The sequence below is a fragment of the Sminthopsis crassicaudata genome, chromosome 3 (genome assembly GCF_048593235.1).
Source record: "Sminthopsis crassicaudata isolate SCR6 chromosome 3, ASM4859323v1, whole genome shotgun sequence".
NCBI lineage: Eukaryota > Metazoa > Chordata > Mammalia > Dasyuromorphia > Dasyuridae > Sminthopsis > Sminthopsis crassicaudata.
In genome coordinates, this window is record NC_133619.1 from 890,158 (window position 1) to 913,024 (window position 22,867).

Below are 22,867 nucleotides of genomic sequence, written 5' to 3' on the forward strand. Positions count from 1 at the left end.
CCGGCCGGCGCGCGCAAGGAGCGCGCGGCCCAAGCCTCAGCGCCAGTCCCGCGCCGCTGTGGGGTGGAGGGGGACACTGAGGCGGGAAGAAGGGAGGGCGAGCCCCGGCTCAGGCACGTCCCCAGCCTCTCGGAGCCTCGATTTACCCGTCCGAAAAGGGTCGGTGGCGGAGGCTCTGGCAGCGGGGCGGGGAGCTCTCCGTCCCCAGGGCTTCCAACGCCGGCTCCCGGGAGCTGCAGAAGGCGCCTTCCTCCGGGCGGGGGGGGGGGGGGGAGAGGGGGGGAGGGGAAATGGCCCGCAGGCTTTGCCACGCCCCACTGACTCCCCACCTGTCACCTGAGGGGACGGCGGGCTCGAGCCTGCACCCCAGTCGCGCCCGCTCCAAATCTATCCAGTCTAAGCCACGAGCGCTTCTCCAACAGCCAATCAGAAGTAATGAGCCGCGAGCTGGCCTTCCTGGTCTGGTCTCACCTGCTCACCACCGCGCTCTGGCCTGAAAGTGAGAGCGGAGGGGCGGGGCTGGGGAAGGGGCGGGTCCAAGGGCGGGAGCGAGGCTGATGGGCAGGCCGGGGGAGGGAGGCCGAGATTGCATCTGAGGGGCGGGGCCAGGGGCGGGACCGGGATTGAGGCGGGAGGAAAAGGGAGCAGAAATTAAAACTGGGGGAGAGGCCAAGGCAGGATTGAGCTTGAGGAGACGACGCCACTGGGTGATAGATGTTAGGAGGCGGGACCAGAACGGGTTTGATGCTGAGTGGGCGGGGCCATGGCTGACTTGCCAATAAGGGGCGGGACCATAGCGGGATTGAGGCTGAGGTCCTAGCCAGGATAAGGTTGAGGCTGGGGGGCGGGGCACACGCCCTCGGAAGGCTAAGTGAAGATGAGGCAGGAGGTTCGGAGGGGTCCCGGCACTTTCGGGCAAGTCCCTGAGCTCCCTCCGCTAGGCCCCCGCCTAGGCCTGGCGGCTGCAGCCCCAGGGTCTGGGGGAAGCAAGATCACGCACCCGGGAAAGGCGATCCTGGCGGGTAATGGGGGCGTGGTCACGCCGGGTGGGGGAGGTGTGCCCCAGGGGTCCGGTCCCTTGGAGTCGTGGGGTGGTGGGGAGGGGTCACATTCTGGGTCACATGGGTGTCTGAGGCTGCCTGGGACACACGAAGGGCCCTGGCGGGTCCCCCCCAGGTGGAAAGGGCGTCACGTAGAGGCCACGGTTATTCACGCAGATTGGGGGAGGGGGCGTGGTCAACGTCCTAAGCAGCCCCCCCCCCCAAGCTTCTCCCCCAGCGCCCCCTAGAGCGTGGGGAGACCACGGGAGGGATTCTTCCTCAGGCCCCGGGTGGGGGCGGGGCCATGAGCCTTGTAACCGCTCCCCTTCCCCCGGCCCAAGCGCTTTTCCCGGTCTCCCTCCGTCCGTGTGTCCCGCAGGTGGCATCGCGGGCGGCATCGAAATCTGCATCAGCTTCCCCACCGAGTACATCAAGACGCAGCTGCAGCTGGACGAGCGGGCCAAGCAGCCGCGCTACACCAGCATCCGTGAGAGGCCTCGGGACCCCCGCGGGCAGTGAGGGACCCCCCCCCCGTGGGCAGTCAGGGACCCCCCCCCCGCGGGCAGTGAGGGACCCCTCCCCAAAGGCAGTGAGGGACCCCCCCCCCGCGGGCAGTGAGGGACCCTCCCCCCCGCAGGCAGTGAGGGACCCTTCCCCAAAGGCAGTGAGGGACCCCTCCCCAAAGGCAGTGAGGGACCCCTCCCCAAAGGCAGTGTGGGACCCCCCCCCCCCCCCCCCGCGGGCAGTGTGGGACCCCTCCCCAAAGGCAGTGAGGGACCCTTCCCCAAAGGCAGTGAGGGACCCCTCCCCAAAGGCAGTGAGGGACCCTTCCCCAAAGGCAGTGAGGGACCCCTCCCCAAAGGCAGTGAGGGACCCTTCCCCAAAGGCAGTGAGGGACCCCTCCCCAAAGGCAGTGAGGGACCCCTCCCCAAAGGCAGTGAGGGACCCTCCCCCCCCCCCCGGGCAGTGAGGGACCCCTCCCCACAGGCAGTGTGGGACCCCCCTGTGGGCAATGAGGGACCCCCCCCCCGCAGGCAGTGAGGGACCCCTCCCCACAGGCAGTGTGGGACCCCCCTGTGGGCAATGAGGGACCCCCCCCCCCCCCCCCCCCCCCCCCGCGGGCAGTCAGGGACTCCTCCTCACAGGCAGTGAGGGACCCCTCCCCCTGCAGGCAGTGTGGGACGCCCCTCCCTCGCTGACCCCTGCTCCTCTCCCAGTTCACTGTGTGAAGCTGACCATTCAGGAGCACGGCTTCCGGGGCCTCTACCGGGGCCTGAGCTCCCTGCTCTACGGCTCCATCCCCAAGTCAGCCGTGAGGTGAGTGGCCGGGGCCATCGGGTCCGTCCCGGTGCTGCCCACAGCCCCGGCAGTTCTCGGAGTACCGGGTTTGGAGTCAGCAGGATCTGGGTTCAAATACTGCCTGAGACCCTTCGTAGTTGGGGCCCAGCCTCAGTGTCTGCCCTGCTTGTCGAGAGGACCCCAGGGGAGGAGGCCCATCTCAGATGACTCTGGGGCGGGAAGGCTCTGGGGGGCCCTGACCCGAGGGAGAGGCCGGAGGCCCCAGGCGGCTCTTCTCCCAGCCCTGGAGTCGGTGACGGCACTCCAGGCCTGCCGGCTCTTGGTGCGCCCCCCGCGGCTGGACAACTGGGCCCACGGCGCCCTCCCCCTGCCGACCGGCCCAGGCCACTTGGGGGCTGCTCTCCTGGTGGAGGTCCTCCCCCTGCCCGATCCTCGCCATCGGGTGCCAGCAAGGACGCAGCTTTGGGGCCCTGCCTGCACAGCCCGCGTGGCCCAGAGCGAGGTGAGGGCCGGGCACGGGGACGCCCGCTGACTCCGGGCACTCTGCAGGTTCGGCATGTTTGAGTTCCTGAGCAATCGTTTCCGAGACGCCGACGGCAAACTGAGCAACAGAAAGAGCTTTCTGTGCGGTCTTGGGGCCGGTGCCACGGAGGCCGTGGTTATTGTCTGCCCTCTGGAAACCATCAAGGTCCGTGCACTCCGAGGCCTGGGGGTCCCGGAGATGGGCCACAAATGAGTGACCCAGGCTGGGCTCCCTCCCTCCCGTCCGTGGGGGTGCGCCCTCCGAGGCTGGGGAGGATGGGGAAGGCGGAGGACTGGACTTCAGCAGAAACCTCCCCAATGTGGCTGATGGGGGATGGGGGGAGGAGGGGCAGGATGGGGATCTCCTTTGTCGCTGTCCTGCAGAGGAGGCCATGTTGGGGCACTTGGCAGAGATGACAGCGTAATCTCCTGCCCATGGGGCCCGTGCCAGGCCAGAGGGTGGCATCTTTGGCTGCCCCCGTCAGTGCCAACCTCACATTCCCCAGCGTGACAGAGAGTGTCAAGCTCAGCCGGGAAGGTCTCTTCCCTTGTACAAAACCATCTCGGCAAGGAGATTCTGGGCATTGCAGCATAGGCGGGCACCCTGGGCAGAGGGAGGAGGAAGGGCACCGAGCCCCTGGCCAGGCGGGCTCCAAGAGCCTCGCCGGAAGCCAGTGGCCCCTCTGTGCTCCACAGGTGAAATTTATTCACAACCAGACGTTTGGAGAAATTAAATACCAAGGATTTTTCCACGGAATTCGGGAGATTGTGAGGGTACAAGGTACTTGGGGCCCCCGGCTGAGCAGGAACAATCCCAACAGCACGTGGCCCATCCACTGGTACTCCCTGTGCCCCTGGGCTGCCAGATCTGGTCCTGGGGGCCGAGAGGAGGTCTCAGCAGCCCCTGTGAGACTGCCTCCCCCCGCCTCTTGGGAGGGGGAAGGGGGGAAAAGAAAGGGATGAATGCCAGTGATGGACAGCGGCTGGCCCTTCCCAGGCGTGCAAGGAATCTACCGGGGCCTCACGGCCACCATCATCAAGCAGGGCTCCAACCAGGCCATCCGCTTCTTCACAATGACCTCCCTCCGCAACTGGTACCAAGGTGAGGGCTGGGCCCAGGCCGCCGCAGAGCCCGCGCTTCCTTCCTGAGCATGGCCAGAGGGAACCTTGGGAAACGAGCCGCTCCAGGGAAGAGGCCCCAAGGTCCAAGGCCCACTGGTCAGGCCGGCCTGTTTTTAGGCCCTTGTGGGCAAGGGCAGAGACTGCCAAGGATTCCAGGCTGTGGCAGAGGAGAGGAAGAGCGCCAAGGCCTCCCCCACCCCAGCACTCAAGCATGGGGAGGCCCCGGCTGCCACCTGACCAGCGCTGGCAACCGGGCCTTGATCCTCTCTCCTGGGTCCTTGAAGACCCTTTGCCACTCTGCCCACATGCCCCTTCCCCCTCCTCAGCTCTGCCCTCGCTGCACCCCAGCCTGCCCCCCCTTCCCTACCTGTAGTTGTGTAAACATGCTGAGGGTTTCATGTTCTCCTCCTTGCTAATGACGTCCCCACGCTCAGGCCTCGTTCTGCCCCCCAGAGGCCTTGTCCCTTTGGGGTGTCACCCACCTGATGGGATCATGGAGCCTGGGCCTGTCTTGCCACCTTTAGGCTCTCGGGCTCCCTCAGAGGATGCTCAGAGGTCGATTGTGCTCCCAGGGATGGAGCCGGGGATAAGCAGTGCTCTCAGAGCAGAGAGTGCTCCCCACTCCGTAGATCCCCACAGGGGTTTGGGGTCAATTTCAGGGGGTCTGAGAACTTGGACTGGGAAAACATTGAAATAACCACATTGTCACTAAACTGGTCTCCCTTGGTCTCCATATTTTATCTCCCCCATAAAACAACCTGATTCTGAGAAGGGGCATCTGAAGGCCTCCTCAGTTTGTCACCTGATGGGGGGGGGGGGGAGCTGCCCAAGCAATTCTTTCAGCCAACAGTCCCAGTGTCGGCCAGATGAGAAAAGTAACAGGGCTCCCCAGAGAGAAAGTCTGGCTCCCAGCAGGGCAGGAAACGAGGGTCCCATGCGGGGCAGATCCAAAGAGAGACCATTTCCCCTCAAATTGCTGAGCTCCTAGGGGGGAGAATGGGTCTTGTCCCAGAGGGACTTCGGTCCAAGGTGAGGTGGTGAGGTTGGTGGCTGAGTGGGCAGCGTCTCCAGCCTTTGCTCCGTCTAACACTGAACCTGAATTTCTCCATCAGGAGACAATCCCCAGAAAAAGATCAACCCTTTCATCACAGCCACCTTCGGGATGACCGCAGGAGCCGCCAGCGTCTTTGGCAACACCCCAGTGGATGTGGTAAAAACGCGGATGCAGGTAATGCAAAGGCAAGGGAGCCAGTTCTTGCCCAGAGATAAGACAGCCAGAGGAGAAAGAACAACTGATGAGCCCTGCGCCCCCTCGTCCCTCAAAGCCATTCATGTTCTGTGCCCCTACAAGGGCAGAGCCACGAAAGGTTCGTCTGGCCAAGGCAGCCATGACAAAGGCTTCTGAGACAAATCCAAATGTCCTGGAGCCTGAGGCTGCGCGCCCCTCACGCTGCAGTAGGTTAGCGCTGATGGGGTCCGTAGGCAACGCCGCCCTGAACACACTGAGCCCCCCTCCCCATCACTCCCAAAGGATGGGCAAATTGGCCAGAATTCCCGTGGGATTGGGCAGGGGGTACTGCACTTATAGCCTCAGGCAAGGTCGGGGAACTCACTTAGAGAGATGGAGGGATGGGTGGATAGAGATGGATGCATAAGATAGGAGATGATGGATGGGTAGATGTGCAGATACACAGATGGCTGGACGCATGGTTACACAGATGGGGAGATAACGGATGCATGGATACAGCGGGATGGTAGCTAGATAGATATATAGATAGATAAGATAGACAAACATACTGATAGATATATAGATGAATGGATGGATAGATAGGTGGATAGATAGGTGGATAAATAGATTAGATAGGTGGATAGATAGCTAGATAAGATAGACAGACAAACATTGATATATAGTTGGATGGATGGATAGATAGAAAAGATAGAGAAATAGACAGACAAACATATTGATAGATATATAGATGGATGGGTGGATAGATAGATTAGATAGGTGGATAGATGAGATAGACAGGCAGATAAACAGATAGATAAATAGATTAGCTAGGTGGATAGATTAGATAGAGAGACAGACAGAAAACATATTGATAGATATATAGATGGATGGATGGATAGATAGATTAGCTAGGTGGATAGATGAGAGAGAGAGACGGGCAGATAAGCAGATAGATAGATTAGCTAGGTGGATAGATAGATTAGAGAGGTGACTAGATAGACAGGCAGATAGATAAACATAAATAGGATAGATAGAGAAATAGACAAACATATTGATAGATATATAGAGAGACAGACAGATAGATAGATTAGATAGGTGGATAGATAGAGACTGACAAACATACTGATATATATATATGGATGGATGGATGGATAGAGATAGATAGATAGATAGATGATAGATAGATATCCTTACACATACAGCTGGAGATAAATGCATAGTTTGATAGACACATGGATGGACAGTTACATAAATGGGGAGATAGATGAATGGATGGACAGATGGATGGCTAGATACACAGATACAGAGGTACATAGTTGGCTAGAAAGAAACATGCATCCATATATATGTAGCTAGACACATGGTTTGATAGTCACATGGATGGATATTTGGACGGATGGTTGGATGGATGGATGAATAGAGATGCAAAGGTACATACATACATAGGTACTCGACACATAGTTTGATAGTCACGTAGCTGGATGGACAGACGACTAGACGGATGGATGAGCCGGCAAATAGACACAGATTGCTCCCATTGGCCGGTTCCCTTCTCTCCCCCAGCACCTGTGCTCAGCTTTCCTTTGTGTCTTCCCTTTAGACTGTCAGCATCCCAGGAGCAGGAATCCCTTCCTATTTATGAGCACTTGGCCCAGTGCCCAGCGCACAGTAGGCGCTTCAGCCTGGTTGCTGGCGTGGCCACCCACTGAGCTTTCGCTTTGCCTTCCCGTGCCCATCATCGCTGTGCATCTTTTCTTTCAGAGCCTGGAAGCGAACAAGTACAAAAGCACGATTGACTGCATCTCCCAGATCTATAAAAACGAGGGCCTGCTGGCGTAAGTGCCTCGGGACGCCCGAGTTGTCCTGACTTTCCTGGACAGGAAGGCCAGGCCTTCCTTTTTTCCCATTGGGGGATCCCCACGGAGTCATCTGGCTATTTCTCTCTGATGATTTAACCCTGAAATTCAGCCTTGGTGCCGCCGCATCTCTCCAGGGAAACGAGGAGCAGAGCCAGGGTCCTGGTGGGGGAGGAAGATCAGGGCGCGCTTGATCTTCCCCTGACCCATGTCCTACTTGGTGTCAACATCCATCTCCTGTGCGGCATGTTTAAAAAAAAAAAAAAAAAGCCCAGGAGGGTTGTGGGAACACCTGAAGGATTGTACCACAGAGGAGGGAGGAGCCTTGGAGGAGGGAGGATTTCCTGTGGGCTGACTGGCCCAGTGGGGTCTCAGCAGGGGATCACCCAGAGGCCAACACTTTGCTGAGGAAGAGGAGGGGGAGGCTGTCCAGCCTCAGAAAACCCCAAGTTCTCTCTCACTTAACAAGGCTTTGGCCTTGGGGAATCCCTCCCTTAGGCCCTCCCCAGCCTCTCACAGAACCCCCTCCTTTGAAGGGAAACCCCAGTAAGATCCTGAAGATCAGTGGTCTTTAGGACAGTCCCCAGACTGGAGGTGAGGAAGAGAGGTTCAGCACACACAGCCCAGCTTCCTGAGTCTGGTTCTCGGGCTCTAACCTCGGAGCCACACAGCCAGGAACCTGGAGATGGTCATTACACTGGGGTCTTTGTGGCTTGGGGCTACAGGATCCACCAGGACACTTTCTGTCCTTGGAAAGTGTGAGAGCTGAAGGCTGACAGCCCAGGAATGGGACAGGAGCGCTGGGACCCGAGCAAAGCCCTCCCCCCACCTTTGTGCTCTCTGCGTGCTGTGCTCCTACTTTCCCATTTATTCTATTCTCTTTTCTACCTATCCCTCCTCTAAAGTATTTTGTTTCTAACTATCCCCACTCCCAAAGCGCTCCCTTCTATCATTCCCCCTTATCCCCTTCCCCTCTGTTTCTGTAAGTAAGGTAGATTTCTATATCCAACTGAGTGTGTATTTTTGAACCAATTCTGATGAAAGTAAGGTTCATTCACCCCCTCTTTTCTCTCCCTATATCCCTCCGCAGTAAAAGTTTTTTCTTGCCTCTTTTATATGAGATAATTTGCCTCTCTCTTTTCCTTTCAGTACTTTTCTTCTTCACCTCTTAGTTTTATTTTTTAAATTTTATCCATTCATATTCAATTCACTCCATGCCCTTTGTCTATATACTGCTCTAATAATGAGAAAGGTCTTATGAGTTACAAGTATTGCCTTGCCATGTAGGAATATAAATAGTTTAACCTTACTAAGTGCCTTATGATTTACCTTTCCTGTTTACCTGTGTATGGTTCTTTTGAATGGTGTATTTGAAAGGCAGATTTTCTGTTTAGCTTTGGTCTTTTTATCAGGAATCCTTGAAAGTTCTCTATTTCTTTTGATGTCCATTTTTCCCACTTGAAGGATTATTCTCAGTTTTATTGATTAGGCTATTTTTGTTGTAATCCTAGCTCTTTTGTCTCCTAGAATATCATATTCCAAGCCCTTTAATGGAGAAACTGTTAAATCTTGTGCTGTCCTATGGCTCCACAATACTTAAATTGTTTCTTTCTGGCTACTTACAAAATTTTATCTTTGGCCTTGGAGCTCTGAAATTTTTCTATAATATCCCTGGAAGTTTTTATTTGGAGATATCTTCTACGAGGTGATTAGTAGGTTCTTTCTGTTTCAAATTTACCCTCTGGTTTTAGAATATCAGGGCAGTTTCCCTGGATAATTTTTTTACCCCCCTGAGGCTGGGGTTAAGTGACTTGCCCAGGGTCACACAGCTAGGAAGTGTTAAGTGTCTGAGACCAGATTTGAACTCAGGTCCTCCTGAATTCAAGAGTGGTGCTCTATCCACTGCGCCACCTCGCTGCCCCCCCCCCTGGATAATTTCTTGAAAGATAATGTATAAGGTCTTTTTCATCATGGCTTTCAGTTAGTTCAATAATTTTTAAATTATCACTCCTGAATCAATTTTCAAGGTTAGTTTTTCCAGTGACTTATTTCACACCGTTGTCTATTTTTTCCATTATTTTGGTTTTATCTGATTGTTTCTTGATGTCTCATAAAATAATTAGCTTCCATTTGCTCAATTCTAATTTATTTTCTTCAGTAAGCTTTTGTACCTCTTTTTCCATTTGGCCAATTCTGCTTTTTAAGGCATTCTTCTCCTCATTGGCTTTTTGTACCTCTTTTACCATTTGACCTATTCTGGTTTTTTTTGTTTGTTTCTTTTGTTTTGTTTTTTGAGTATTTTTTGTGTTTCCTTTACCAGCTGTTGCAGAGGGCTGAAACTCTGAAAAGGTGTGCTTGAATCAGACAGCAGAGCACTTAAGGTTAATTACCTGTTCAGTGTGAGATAATGGCTCTATAAGCATATATTTAGATGATATGGTAATGTGATGGCTCTCCTCATGATTGGTGCTTCCTGAATGTGTGGTAGTGAGGTAATCGGAGGAAGGATTGGAGGGCTGAGGGAGAGTCAGGGTCACTTGGCTGCAGGATGAGGAGGAGAGAGGACGGAGACTCCGGACTCCAGAATCCAGGATATATCTTTTGCAAGCCTCTTGCAAGCAGCTTGCCTGCCTCCTTCTCTTCTCCCTCTAAAGGCCAAGGACTTTGATTGATCCAGACTCTGACTTATCCTGAGGCCCTGCAGAGAGTTAGCCCAGACTTTACAACTGTTGTTTCATTTTTCAAGATTGTCTTAAGTTACCCTCATTTCTCTTCCTAATTTTTCCTCTATCTCCCTTACTTGATTTTCAAGACCTTTTTTGAGCCTTTCCATGACCTAAGACTTAATTTATATTTTTCTTGGAGGCTTTGAATGTTGGGACTTTGATATTGTTATCTTTTTCTGAGTGTGTATTTTAATCTTCCTTGTGACCATGGTAACGTTCTGTGATCAGGATCTTTTTCTGCTGTTTGCTCATTTTCCCAGCCTATTACAGGACTTTTAACTCATAAGTCGGGCTCTGCTTCTAGGGTGGAGTATACAATGTCCCATGCTTTGGGGGCTTCATGCAGCTGTTTTCAGAGATACTTCTAGAGACGTGTACATTTTCAGTTCTTCCAAAATGCTATGATCTGAGGAGAGGTATTTCTTCCTCTCCTGGCCTGTGTTCTGTGAGTGACCATAAGCACTCTTTTCTGCCCTGGAACTCTGGGGAGGGTCCCTGGTCCCCTGTGGCCCCAAGCTCTGGTGTTCAATGCTCCTCATCCTGGGACTGAGACCCAGGGCTGCAACCCAGATCTAAGGAGGGAAAAAGCCACAGGGTCCTGCCCCCAGTGCCAGCAAAGAGCTGCCCTGTAACCTCCTCCTGAGCAGCCCAACCCCCTTACAGTCTGAGGGGTGAGAGCTGGGGGAGCAGCTGCTGCTGATCAGTGGCTTCTCCACGGTTTGCTGAAGATGGGGATGGGCTGTGCTCCCCCATGTCCCAGTACAATAGATCTTTCCTGTCCTGGGAAATGGTGTCACACCCATCCTTCAGTGGGTTCTGCCCCTGCAGTTTGTTCGGAGGGCTCAGGGAGAGCCTTGGCCAGTCGTGCGGCCATCTCGATGCCCCCGTGAGGGGATGTCTCTGTCACTCCTTTCTCACTTCACAGGTTTTACAAGGGAACTATTCCACGCCTCAGCAGGGTTTGCCTGGACATGGCCGTTGTTTTTGTGCTGTATGAAGAAATCATAAAATTTCTCAACCTGATCTGGGTAACCAATTGGTAAGCAGGATGTGGGTAGCTCTGTCCCTGTGGCCCACGGCTCTCTGTTGCCCTTGATCCTCCAGAGGGTCCCTGGAAGCTGACGGCTGAGCTGGGGATTCTGGTGCTTTGGGGGTTCAAGGAAGATGGAAGGGGGCTGTGTCCCTCCTGACCCCCTAAGCCCCAGGGGAATGGACCCCCCTCTTCTGTGGGCATGACTTGTTTGGAAGATTGGGCCCACTGCCCTGGAGCTTTGCCTTGACTTTGCCATTGCCTCGTGCTATTGACCTGAGCTCTACCTTGTCTCGTTTGCCCCCTCCCCTCCCAGAGGAGACCTCCAGGTGGACACCGGCTGTGGCCAGGGAAGGCCCTGAGACTGCTGATGGCGATGGGTGGTGGGAGTCACCATCCACCTCCATTGGAGCCTGCCTCGGTGGGCATCCCGCACAAGCCCCCAACCTCAGCTTTTCTTTAAACCTTGGCTAGAATTTGTCAGCAGCATGAGCTTTAGTCCTCCCTTCTCTGAAAGGAGGAGGGACCAAAGCTGCTTCTGTGGGAGCCACCAGCACGCAGCCAGTGCCCTCCTTGTGGTCCTGCATTTTGGTGCCACGAAGGAGCCTGGAGCACAGCTGAAGTGGACAAAGACAAGGGGACGAGAAGGAGGGATTGGGGGGAGCCAGTCACCTGGTTCAGAGGCAGAGATGGGAGAGCCGCTGAGGAAGGAGGGCTGCCGTGTGTTCCCTAGAGCCACCCACATTGTTCCGTGACCTCCATGGCTCTTGGGGTCAGGGCAGAGCCCACCAGGGGGTCCTCGACCAGGGTACCTTCACTCCCGGCCCAACCTCGATGCCTTCTCAGGTTGTATTTGTCCCATTTTTGATGATATTGATTCCCATGTTCTAATTTTTCTTTATTGCCAAAAGACTCAATAAACCTCTGGATGAAATTGCTTAAAAGGCTTCAGAAGTCTGGATTTTGTGTTTTCTTTGAACAACTGCAGTCAAAGCAATGACTCAGCTCATGGTGTCCTTCCTTTTCAGCCCCTCCCCATCCCCATCATGACTCTTGGTCCTTCAGTCCCCTTGGCTGGGAGCAGATGGTGTAGACCCCAATTTCTGGCCCTGCCTGGTTCCCCGAGCCCTCCACAGGGTCCCATTCCATGATTTTCCTCAGCATTCCTAGGAGGGGGTCTTAGGAATGGCTGCTCCTGTCCAGAACAGGCTCCTAATGATCCAGTCAGGCCCCAGCAGCAAAGAGAGCTGTGAGATAGACAAGAGAGGATTCCCTCTGACCCTGGCCTCTGCCCCATCCCACTATCATTTTCTGGCTTCCCCAAGGGCCCTTTCTGTGGCTGCCAGCCCCCCCCTCCATTCCCCACCCCTGGGGACAAGAAAGGACAATTTGACAAAAACTGCCCGGAAGTGGTCTGGGAGAAACGGGTACAGACCAGTGTCTCCTACCAAATTCCAAGGTAAGGGGTCTTGTCCCAAAACAAATTAGGGGCATAAGGAACTTTTGTCTGAAGGAGCTATGGAAAAGGGGAGGACCAACCAGAGAGAGAGCATTTCCAGGTGCAAAGTGGGTAATTAGTGCATTAAATTAGGCTTTGCACAAACCAAAGCAATGCACCCAGGCTGGAAGGGAAGCAGACAGCTGGAAGTCAGTCTCCATGGCGTCTCTGATACGGAAGCAGCCGGCAGTCGGGAGAGCGAACAGATGGAAAAACTAGCAGGGAGCTAGAGGCCCAGCAATGGACCGCAAGGAGTGGCGCCACCTCAGGGTCCAAACCCACCTGGCGCTGGAGGGACTGGGCCCCCCTCCTCCCTCAGCTCTTCCTGAGGAAGACTGCCTTGGTTATCAGCTTGGATGACCAACCTCCATGGAGGATGACAGCAGGACCCCGCGGGTCTCCCTGCCGGAGGTCTGCTCCAGCCTGAGTGGTCGGGGTACCCCCCAAAGGAGCCCAACTCCAAGATCCAGCTCGCACCTGAGATGGAGAGCATCCACAGGATGCTTTTGGACTGAGGCTGAGCCGGGCCGCAGCTCCCAGTCCAAGGGGTCAGAGTCTGGAAGGAGGGCTGCCTGGTGCCATCGTGAAACACACTTCCAGAAAAGACATTGCTCTGAAAAGGCGTGTCTTCTGTCCCATCATAAACCCAGGAGTTAATTGGGGCCCATGGAGAGCAGAGAAAGGACAGACTGGCTGGAGGAGTCCCCAGGCCTGGCCCGTGGGACCAAGCCCAGGACAGAGCAGATCTCTTGGGGAGCTTCTGGAGGCAGCCTTAGTTTCTGTTCACTTCAGTAATCCCAAATGCAGTCAGGAGTTAAAGTCCTTTACTGCCTCTTGTCTCCTTCCTGGGGCTCGGCTAGTTTTCTGGAGGCTTCGGGATCTTGCTTTCCGTGTTCTCCACAGGACGGCCCGCCCTCACTTCTCTGTCTTCCTTCCTTCTGCCCGACCTGTGAATCTCCTTGACCGAATGCTGACTCTGAATCTCCCGAAGTCCTCCTTGGCCCTGAGAGCCTCTTGCTTATATGCTGCCCACTGAGCACACGCCAACCACTTCATCACTGGGAAAACATTATTGGTTGTAGGATGAAATCAATGCTAAATTAGCATTGTCTCAATTCTACTCAGGTTCTTGTCTCGAGTTCTGGCCCATAACATCTCCTCCTAGGGTCAGATCAATCATACTGGATTAGATAACTATTGTCTCTGGCCATTGCAGTGACTTAGCACCTTGTAAGAACCCTAACACCCAGCACTGACAGTGAGGAGGCACAGGGAGGGAGGGGCCCAGGTGAGCCAGAATACCCAGGCTGGGCTTGGAAGGAAGCCCAGGAGGGATGGGGGAAGAAGTCAAAAGATAGCCATGGAGAGGGCGACAAGGGCCCCTCTCAGGCCTTCCCCCTGAGTGGGACGTGAGGGTGGCGAGTGCTCCTAGAAACTGCCCTTGCCTCCTGCCCCCGAGGCTGGGCACAGTGCCTGGCACACTGCGGCTGCTTAATTCATGCAAAGGCCCAGGAGTGAGTGAGCCATGTTGGGCTGAGAGCACCACGGTGGGAGGAAAGGGAAATAAAACTGGGGAAGGAGTGGATGCTAGGCCGAGGGCTCGGTATTTACCTTGTCCCAGAGTGGGGACGGCCAGCTCTGTGGAAGGAGTCCCCCAAATTACACCGAACCAACCACTGGCTACCAGCAACTAAAGCCCCAAGAAATGGAAAAATCAGGGGAGCAGTTGGAACAGGCGAGCTCTCCACTGCTTTTCTCACTCAGCCGGGAGCAGTGGAGGCTCACAAAATCTTTCACCTCGGGGGGCTCACTATACTGGGGCTCACTGCCTTGCCAATGTAGCCCCCGTTCTCAGCTTCCCCTGAGCTGAAGTTACAGATTTAGAGCGAGGCAGGGTCCAAGAAACCCAGAGAGCCCGTGCCCTCCACAAGAACGACTGGGAAATGGGGAAGTCATCTGGGCCAGCATCCCACAGCCCTTTACAGCCAGTGCCTCATGGGGAAAGGAGGCTAAATATAAAACCCACAAGAAATGGAGGCTTATCTTTTGCAATCATGATTTAAGGGAAAATTCTTAATTGGGCTCCAGGGAGAGTTTTTTTGTTTTGTTTTGTTTTGTTTTTTTAAGACAATATAGTGTTTTGATTTAAACAAAAAAACAAAAACAAAAAAAAACTTTTACCCAAATAAATCCACACAGCTAAAAGAAGAAAATAACCACATTTATGACGCACCCATCGTGTCCCAGGCATTTTGTTAAGTACTTTATAAGCATCATCTCTCACAACCTGGGAGATCCATTTTATGGATGAGGACACTGAGGCAAGCACAGGGGAAAAAACCAGGCAGCCCCGTGGGATTTGAACTTCGTTCATTCTGACTTCAAGGAAAAGATTTTCATGAACTATCCCTTGTAAAATATTCAGAGCAGCATTAGATATATTTTATTTTTACTTTGAAATTAATATCTTTTATTGATGCCTTTCATCTTTGTTTCCCACTAATTTCCCTCCCTTGTGACCAAGAAAAACAAATAAGCAGAAACATCCGTTGGGAATACTGTGTCTGAGGGTGTATGCTCTATTCTGTCCCGGTAGCCCCCCACCTCCTGCCGGCAGGGAGCTCGCCTTTCCCGCCTGGACCTTCCCAGGTGGAGGTTTTCGCTGCCGGGAGTTGAGCTACATTTATTTCATTGAACCGATCTCTTCCCGTTTCTCAGCTCGAACCCCTCCTCCGGCTTTCCTCCCAATTCCGCACTTTTGCCCATCCCCTGCAGCTGCTTTCCCCGTCCCGCGGGCGGCGCCTCTCTGCTCATGGGAGACCAGGGCTGTGAGCAGGGGTGCCGGGCTAGCTTCCAGGCGGCCGCCGCCCAGGGCTTTGCTTCTTCCCTCTGCCCCGAGCCCGGAGGAACGCTTACTTGGGGTACCGCCGCCGCCGGGGACTGTGTCCAGCTGCCCCGCTCTTACCGGCCCCAAAGGCACGAAGGAAGCCCCCATCGCCAGAGGGCCCAGAACACCCTGGAGGGAAGCACCCTGACAGCAGCTTCCAGGGGAAGGAGTGCCTCGGAGCGCCGGGAAGAGGGGGCGCCGGGCAGAGGGGGGGGGGGGCGCCGGGCAGCGGGGGGCGCCGGGCAGCGGGGAGCGCCGGGCAGAGGGGGGCGCCGGGCAGAGGGGGGCGCCGGGCAGAGGGGGGCGCCAGGCAGAGGGGGGCGCCGGGCAGAGGGGGCGCCGGGCAGCGAGGGGGGGGGGCGCCGGGCAGCGGGGGGCGCCGGGCAGAGGGGGGCGCCGGGCAGAGGGGGGCGCCGAGCAGAGGGGGGCGCCGGGCAGAGGGGAGCGCCGGGCAGTGGGGGGCGCCGGGCAGAGGGGGGCGCCGGGCAGAGGGGGGCGCCAGGCAGAGGGGGGCGCCGGGCAGAGGGGGCGCCGGGCAGCGGGGGGGGGGGCGCCGGGCAGCGGGGGGCGCCGGGCAGAGGGGAGCGCCGGGCAGAGGGGGGCGCCGGGCAGAGGGGGGCGCCGGGCAGAGGGGGGCGCCGGGCAGAGGGGAGCGCCGGGCAGAGGGGGGGCGCCGGGCAGAGGGGGGCGCCGGGCAGCGGGGGGCGCCGAGCAGAGGGGGGCGCCGGGCAGAGGGGGGCGCCGGGCAGAGGGGGGGCGCCGGGCAGAGGGGGGCGCCGGCGTCAGAACTTGCCCCTATCGAGGGCAAAGCCGGGGGAACGGAAACTGTCCCATCGCTCTGGCTGGGATGAACCCGGGGAGCAAAGTCCCTGGGGGGGGGCGGGATTCCCTCTAACCGCTTCGGAAAGCGTGGGGGAGGGTCTGCAGCCCGCGGACCCGGCAATCTCTGCTCGGGGTGACCATTTCTCGCCCCTTCCGGCAGAGGTCAGTATGAGCCCACGTGCGGGACCTTGGCAGCCCTGGGGCGGGCGGGGGCGTCTCTGGCCGGCTCCGCCTCCCGGAGGTCGGGCTCAGCCTGGGCGGCCCCCTCCGCTCCGGACCCACGTGAGAGCAGGGGACGCTCAGAAAAGCCACCCGAAGCGGCCCCCGGAAGTTGGGCCGGAGCTCTAACGCACCGAGCCCGGGTGCCCGGGCGCGCGCACCGCAGCGCCCCTGGCAGGGCCGAGCGGCTCCGGGGCTGGCCGAGGCCGGGGGCGGGGCACAGGGGGCGGCACCTCCCGGAGGATGCGGGAAAGCCCCGGGATCCGCTCCGGATGCTGGGGGGGGGGGGGGAGGGGGTTGTTCCTGGGGCTCCACACCTGGGGCTGAAGAGGCCTTGAAGGGTGGTGGCAGGGAAGGACCTGGGCTCCCAGGAAAATGTGTGTCAGCCAGCGGGGGTGAAACAGCCCCTGAAAGCGGGGAAGGCCCCCAGAAGCCGGGCCCGCAGGGGTTTGGGCTTGATCCCGGAGCCCCCAAAGTTTGTCCGCCCCGCTGACCCGGCCAGCAGAACCCCAACAAGGCCACTCTGGAACCTTTGTGAGGGGCCGAGGGCAGGGAGGGCCAGGAGGAGGCCCCAGGGGTTCGGGCTGCACGGCCCCAGATGAGCCCAGGGGCGAGCAAGACACGATGGAGGCAGCAAGCCGTTTTTGAGCGCCGCCTGTATGCCAGGCCCCAGGGAGCACTGACTGAGGGCCGCCTGTGTGCCAGACCCCAAGGAGCACTGACTGAGGGCTGCCTGTGTGCCAGGCCCCAGGGAGCACTGACTGAGGGCCGCCTGTGTGCCAGGCCCCGGGGAGCACTGACTGAGCGCAGCCTGTGTGCCAGGTCTCAGTTGGAGGCAGCCCCCCCCTCAGTGATGAAGGTGAGGTGGCGATCCAGACAAAGGATGGTCTCTTCCTGGTTCTCAGAAGGAAGCGCCTGTTCCGAGCCAGCCCAGAAGCAGAACTGCATCCACTCTGAGTCAGTCTGGACCCAGACAACGACACGCTGGAAAGCCCTGAAACGGGGGTGCCGGGAAACTGCTCTAGTCCTGAAATGGGTTTTTAGGACCCCCTCCTTGCCCCCACTCCAATTTCTTTAGGACCTCCTCCTTCTTGCCCCTTCCTTCTTGGGTGCCAATGAGTCCATCAGAGAGAGACAGAAAAAGAGAAAGACCTCAAAACAAAGTAGAAAATCTAAGAAACACCTGACACTGAAAGAGCATGGCTAATAAGAAGACTGTTAAAGAACTTTAAAAACCAGCAGGAATCATTGGACTTCCTAACACAAGATGAGACTAATGGACAATGGACTTATGGACATTTATAAATTCTCAATTTATGATTATTTGATCATGCTATTTGTTACATCACTTCTAGCATGTGTTATGTTACTATGTACTTATGTAATTTATGTAATTCTGTGTAATGCCTGCCATATCGATGGATTTATGTTTGAAGGCCATGACCACCCTATGTTCTAAATCAAAAGAAAGGGGGAGATGTTAGGTTCTTACTAGGTGGTAAGTTGATACTTGGTAATTCTCTAGTTCAGAATTCACACCTTTAGTTCACATCTTTAAAGGAGTTTACAACTTTGGAATGCCCACAAGCCCATTCTCTGGGAGGATAAAAGGAGGCAACATTGAGTCTGGAGAGTAGTCTAGATTGGGAGAAGAACAAGATTTCCCGGGAGAACTTCAGGGAAGCTCGAGGAGATTCAGAGCCAGGATTCAGGAAGAAGAGGATTTGAGATTCTACCTTGGCTCTGCCTGGAGGCTCCAGAAGCCTCCCAAGAAACCTGCTCATAGAGGAAAAGATTATACAGAAAAGAAACCTCCTCCCAGAGAAGGATTACAATTGAGAGACAAACAGGACATTACACCCTGCCTCAGTTGCCTTAGGATCCCCCTCCTCCTTGCTCTGCCCCAGTCTCTTTAGGATCTTTCCCCCTTAGTCCCTGTGCTATGGATCCCAGTGCTTGGGACGCAGCAGGACCTCCCATCACATTGATCCCAAGAGCCCATTGGGCTCCTCCCCCGGGGACCCAGAAAGAGGATCTCCTAAACCTCAGCAGAAATGTCTTGCAAAAAGCTGGGGCCCAGCCCACCCAGGGCCCAGACCTTCAGACCCCAAGGGCTTCTCTGAGGAGTACGGAGCCATGGGAGCAGATCCTGGCCCAGACCGGATCCGGGAGCCAGCTGAAACCCCCAGCCCCTACCCCGACAAGGGGCCCTGAGCACAGATGCACTAACTCCGCCCCCAAGCCCCAACCTGCCTCCGTGTCAGGCCTAAGTGGGGGCTCAGAACAACTGGGCTGGAAATAGAACCCGCCACCTCGTGGGACCAGCACACTTTTGACACAAGGAGTTGGTCTCAGTGACCTCCTCAGGGCTCGTTCCCTTGGGTCACTCTTGTTCTTGTTCTGTTGGGCTGAGGCAACAGGCGGCTCCATGATACGCTGGACCCAATGGCAGAACTAGCATCAAAAGGAGCCGAGTTCAAAGCCTGCCTCAGACACTAGCTGTGTGACCCTGAACATGTCCCTTCACCTCTGCCTCAGTTTCCCTACCTGTAAAATGAGGATACTAAGAACACTTCCCTCCCAGGACTGTTGTGAGGTTCAGTGAAATGTCTGTAAAGTGCCTTGCAGTGACTGGCACAAAGTGGGCGCTACATAAATGTTGAGTATTTTCATTATTGGCCTGGGCTGGATGGCAGTTCTGGGACAGTGGCTGGGTCCTGGCCTTTGTAGCCCACAAGCTCCGCTGCTCACTCCCTGAGGAGATAAGGACCCTGGCTGAGTGAGTGGGGGCAAAGGGGCCGAGGGGGCGGGAGTTCTGGGTGCAGAAACTGCTCTTCCCTACCCCCGGGGGTCACAGGAGGATGGCTTCTTAGCATGTGGGCAGTCGTGTGGCTGTTTTATAGAACTGTATGACCAGGGTGGCAGGAAAAAATGGAAAAAGGCCTGGGGGATAAAGGGTGGGGAGGGGAGCATCAAGGGGGGAAGCTTTGCTCAGGGAGGAAGAAGGCGGCTGAGCCCCAGAAAGGTGCAGCCCGGGTTCTGAGCTTCCCCAAATCATAACTTCTCTCTCTACAAAAACGCTGGGGACACCCACTGGGCGGGCAGAGGGCCAGAGTGGGCAGAGGGCTTGGCTGCCCGGCGGGCGGGTGGGTGGGTAGGGGGCTGGGGTGGACAGAGGGCTCGGCTGCCCGGTGGGTGGCTCGCACCTCCCCTCCCAGACAAAAGCCAAGTCCAGAGGGAGCCCGAGCCGGCATCTTTTATGTACAAACGAGCTCTGACACAGGTGGGGTCACATTGCCTCATAAATAGCTGCAGCCAGCCCTCTATAAAGAGGGTGGGCCTGTGGCCCACAAAGGCCTGGGGGGGACCTGAAGAGCCCTGTGGGGGCTGGGGGGCTTCCTGGGCACAGGGAGGCGCCTCAGGATTCAGTAACGGCCAGAGGGAGCCTCAGCCTTTCACATTCTGTACTCGGGGAAGGGGGCTCTCGTAGCACCAACGTCCTCAAACTTTCTCCGCCTGCTCCAGCGCCTCACGCTGCCCTTGACCTCCCCGTGCCGAAGGGGCTGACCTCCAGGCTCTCCAGCCTCTTCTGCCCCGGGAGCACGGGCCCAGGGACGTCACTCAAAGCGCCGCAGGTGGTTGTACAGGGACTGCACGTACGTGAAGACACACATGGGGTCCGGCTTGCGGCCCATCACCATCATGTCGTCCACCTCGATGAGGCGCTCGCACTGGGCCAGGTTCCTAGAACACACAGCCATGATCAGCCTTCCCTGTGGGCCCACTATGTGCTGGCTAAACCCCAGGGCACAGGGATGGACACACAGTGGGCGGTCAGTGATGGGGCAGCCCTGGTCAGCCTTCCCTGCGGGCCCACTATGTGCTAGCCCTGAGCTAAGCCCCAGGTTCAGGGATAGGCAGAGCTCGGACTTGGGAGTCCGAGTGGGGACTTGGGAGAAAACTGAGTAAAGAGGCCCTGAAAGGAGAAGGGACACACTGACCCCCAACCCCTCTGGCTCAGACCAACGTTCGCAAGATTGGGGGCCTCCTCTAAAGCCTTCCCTTCCCTTTGAAATGATAACGAAGATGTGTGTCACATTCATAAACGTCACAGTCCTGCATCAGGGGCACCCAGGGAAGGCCGAGAACCCGGGACCCTAGAACCCACCTAGGGCAGCCTCGGGAGGAGGCACAAGGGACCGAGCGGGCCAAGTGGGCTCGGGTGTCCCCATCCCCGCCACGCTGGCAGTCAGCCCTCGGTGAGGAGGCCGGCATCCGACCCTTTCCCCCCAGCCCCCACCGCCCAGTGTGCCCTGCTGCTACTGCCCGGTGACACGCTCTGCAGGCCCCGGCCCAGCCCCGGCGCCCTCCAAAAACCAAAGGTCAAGGCGAAATTGAGCCATCTGTCACAGGCTGTCCCCACAGCTCCTATTTAAGGCTCCCCCACCATCGACACGCACCCCAGGGGAACGACCGCCAAGGGATGGCAGGAAGTGGCTGGATGAGGGCCAGCGGCCCCAGCCCTCACCATCCAGCCCGGCCGAGCTTCGGGCCCCCTCCAGGCGACCCTCCCCAGCACCTGCGAGGGTCCCCCCTCCCCCCCCTTTCTCCCCCTCCCCCTCCTCTCCTTCTCCTGGCTTCCTTCCAGTCCCTGCTTTTCCAAGGTCCCAGGGCCCTCCTCCATCTCCACTGTGTCGGTACGGGGCACGTGGGCGCAAAGCTGCCCCTTGTCTCCCCCTCAGACTGGGAGCTTCCTGGGGGCACCCGGTGCCTTTTCGGTATCCCCCTCACCTAGCACATAATAGGTAGAGTAGCAGGCATCCAGAGCCTCCCGGGACAGGGGGAAAGGGCCCCAAGGTGGGGGGGAGGGCCCCGACGGGGGAAAGGGGTAAGGACCCCAAGGTGGGGGGGGAGGGGCCCCGACGGGGGGAAAGGGGGTAAGGGCCCCAAGGTGGGGGGGGAGGGCCCGACGACGAGGGCAGGCAGGGCTCAGCCCAGACGCAGCGAGGCCGCGCGGGCAGTTTTTCCTTGGGAGGAATTTTCCGAGCGTGTCGGGAAATTTGACGATCTCAGTTCAGCTTTCAGCAGAGACACATGGCGGCCACAAATAGCCGGCGCGCAGCTGCTGCCCCCACTTGTTCCAGCTGTAACCGGAGACCCGGCACATTCCCGCAGGGCCAAAACCAGGCTGCCTTCCCCGGCTTTCTGCACTGGATGCTGGGGGAGGGGGGGCAGGCTCGTCCCTGTCCCTGGTGGGGGCTGCCATCCACTGCAGAGGAACAGCCTCAGTGGGCCCACAGCCCCTCCCCTGGGACTCCCGGCCCCTCCCCCAGGACTTCCAATCCCTCCCCAGGACCCCCGGCCTCTCCCCGGGGACCCCCAGCCCCCAGCGCCGCTGCCACCCTCCCCTGCTGTTTGCAGCCCTGGGGTTAGCTGTCCTAATATGACTTTGTGGCCCCTGACTTCAGGGGGGGCTTATGTCGCTGATCCTGAGTCTGGCTTTGGAAACTCCCTGGCCGCGCCTGCCTCGGAATATTCCAGCCCTCGGCCCCACAGAGCGAACTCCTGGGGGAGGGGGCACCGCGCAGGCCGACTGGGCCCGGCCGGGTCACTGGTACCGGGGCTCCTCGCTCTTAGCTCGTGGCCAATCTCTGAGGGAATGCGGCCCGCCGGGACGGCCGCAAAAGCACAGTAAACTTTGCCCCTTGACCAGGAAATGGGTTCAAGCCTCCAAACCTCAAGACCAGCCTGGGACCCCCAAACTTTGGGCCCCTTCCCCACCCCTCGGGACGAGACTCCGCGAGGAGGCCGCCCACAGCCGGGTCCTCGCCACCCCCCCACTCTCTTCCAAGATTGACTCTTCCTTTGGGGGTGGGGGTAATGCCCGCCGCCAACTGCAGGGCCCTAACCCAATCCCGTTTGCTGGTGGGAACCGTGACCCCCCCCCAGGCAGAACCAGCTTCCAGCTCCTCTGGCTCCCCAAAGTTTGGGGAGAGGGAAACACAGCTCAGCTCCCTGAGAGGAGGCACCAGGGCCCCCCACAGGACTCTCCTGCATTCTGGGGTCCAGCAAACCCACGGCGCTGCACACCCCAAAAACATCTCCCCAAGAGACATTTCCCTGCCCAGTGTGAGCGAGTGAGTGTGTGAGGTAGTGGGGGGGAAAGGGGGACCCCTTGCCTCACTGGGCAGCTCAAGGCAGTTCCAGGCCCCTTCTGCCCATCTCCCCACCACATTCTTTCTCTCTCTGTCTCTCTCTCCTTTGTTCCCAAACTCCCTCCATTTCTCTCTCTTTCTCTGTCTGTCTCTCTGTCTCTGTCTCTGTCTCTCTTTCTGTCTCTTTGTCTCTGTCTCTGTCTGTCTCTGTCTCTGTCTCTCTGTCTCTGTCTCTCTGTTTCTCTGTCTCTGTCTCTGTCTCTCTTTCTGTCTCTCTCTGTCTCTCTGTCTCTGTCTCTCTCTGTCTCTCTGTCTCTCTGTCTCTCTTTCTGTCTCTCTGTCTCTTTGTCTCTGTCTCTCTCTGTCTCTCTCTCTCTGTCTCTCTCTGCCTCTCTGTCTCTCTTTCTGTCTCTCTCTGTCTCTTTGTCTCTGTCTCTCTCTGTCTCTCTCTCTCTCTCTGTCT

At 57.3% G+C, this 22,867-nt stretch overlaps 2 protein-coding genes across 4 annotated transcripts in view; one reads left to right on the forward strand and one right to left on the reverse strand.

Annotated features, from left to right (window-relative positions):
- Positions 1-22: 22 nt before the first annotated feature.
- SLC25A1 (solute carrier family 25 member 1) lies at positions 23-11,774 on the forward strand. 3 transcript variants are annotated; one of them, XM_074297730.1, is made up of 10 exons: positions 23-499; positions 1,420-1,527; positions 2,258-2,357; positions 2,889-3,027; positions 3,558-3,642; positions 3,859-3,963; positions 5,096-5,211; positions 6,973-7,046; positions 10,719-10,832; positions 11,140-11,774. In XM_074297730.1, coding segments are annotated over exons 1-10 (906 nt in total). In that variant the 5' UTR covers positions 23-435; the 3' UTR covers positions 11,141-11,774. The 3 variants fall into 3 exon arrangements, with proteins under 3 accessions (XP_074153831.1, XP_074153830.1, XP_074153832.1); XM_074297729.1 differs by lacking the exon at positions 23-499 and adding an exon at positions 620-1,022; XM_074297731.1 differs by lacking the exon at positions 23-499 and adding an exon at positions 801-889.
- Positions 11,775-19,491: 7,717 nt separating this feature from the next.
- Positions 19,492-22,867, reverse strand: part of SMTNL2 (smoothelin like 2) — an 18,578-nt gene continuing 15,202 nt past the window's right edge. Inside the window, exons 4-5 of the mRNA XM_074297615.1 lie at positions 20,418-20,616; positions 19,492-20,365 (exon numbers count right to left, since the gene is read on the reverse strand). Coding sequence (XP_074153716.1) covers positions 19,867-20,365; positions 20,418-20,616 — 698 coding nt within the window. The 3' untranslated portion in view covers positions 19,492-19,866. The remainder of the gene's footprint in view (positions 20,366-20,417; positions 20,617-22,867) is intronic.

Excerpts from the sequence above, each read along its gene's own strand:
- SLC25A1 (XM_074297729.1), top strand. The coding sequence starts at position 878 with ATGAGGCAGGAGGTTCGGAGGGGTCCCGGCACTTTCGGGCAAGTCCCT. Across the intron at positions 1,023-1,419 it reads GGGAAAGGCGATCCTGGCGG|GTGGCATCGCGGGCGGCATC; the intron begins GTAATGGGGGCG and ends TGTGTCCCGCAG. Across the intron at positions 3,028-3,557 it reads GCCCTCTGGAAACCATCAAG|GTGAAATTTATTCACAACCA; the intron begins GTCCGTGCACTC and ends TGTGCTCCACAG.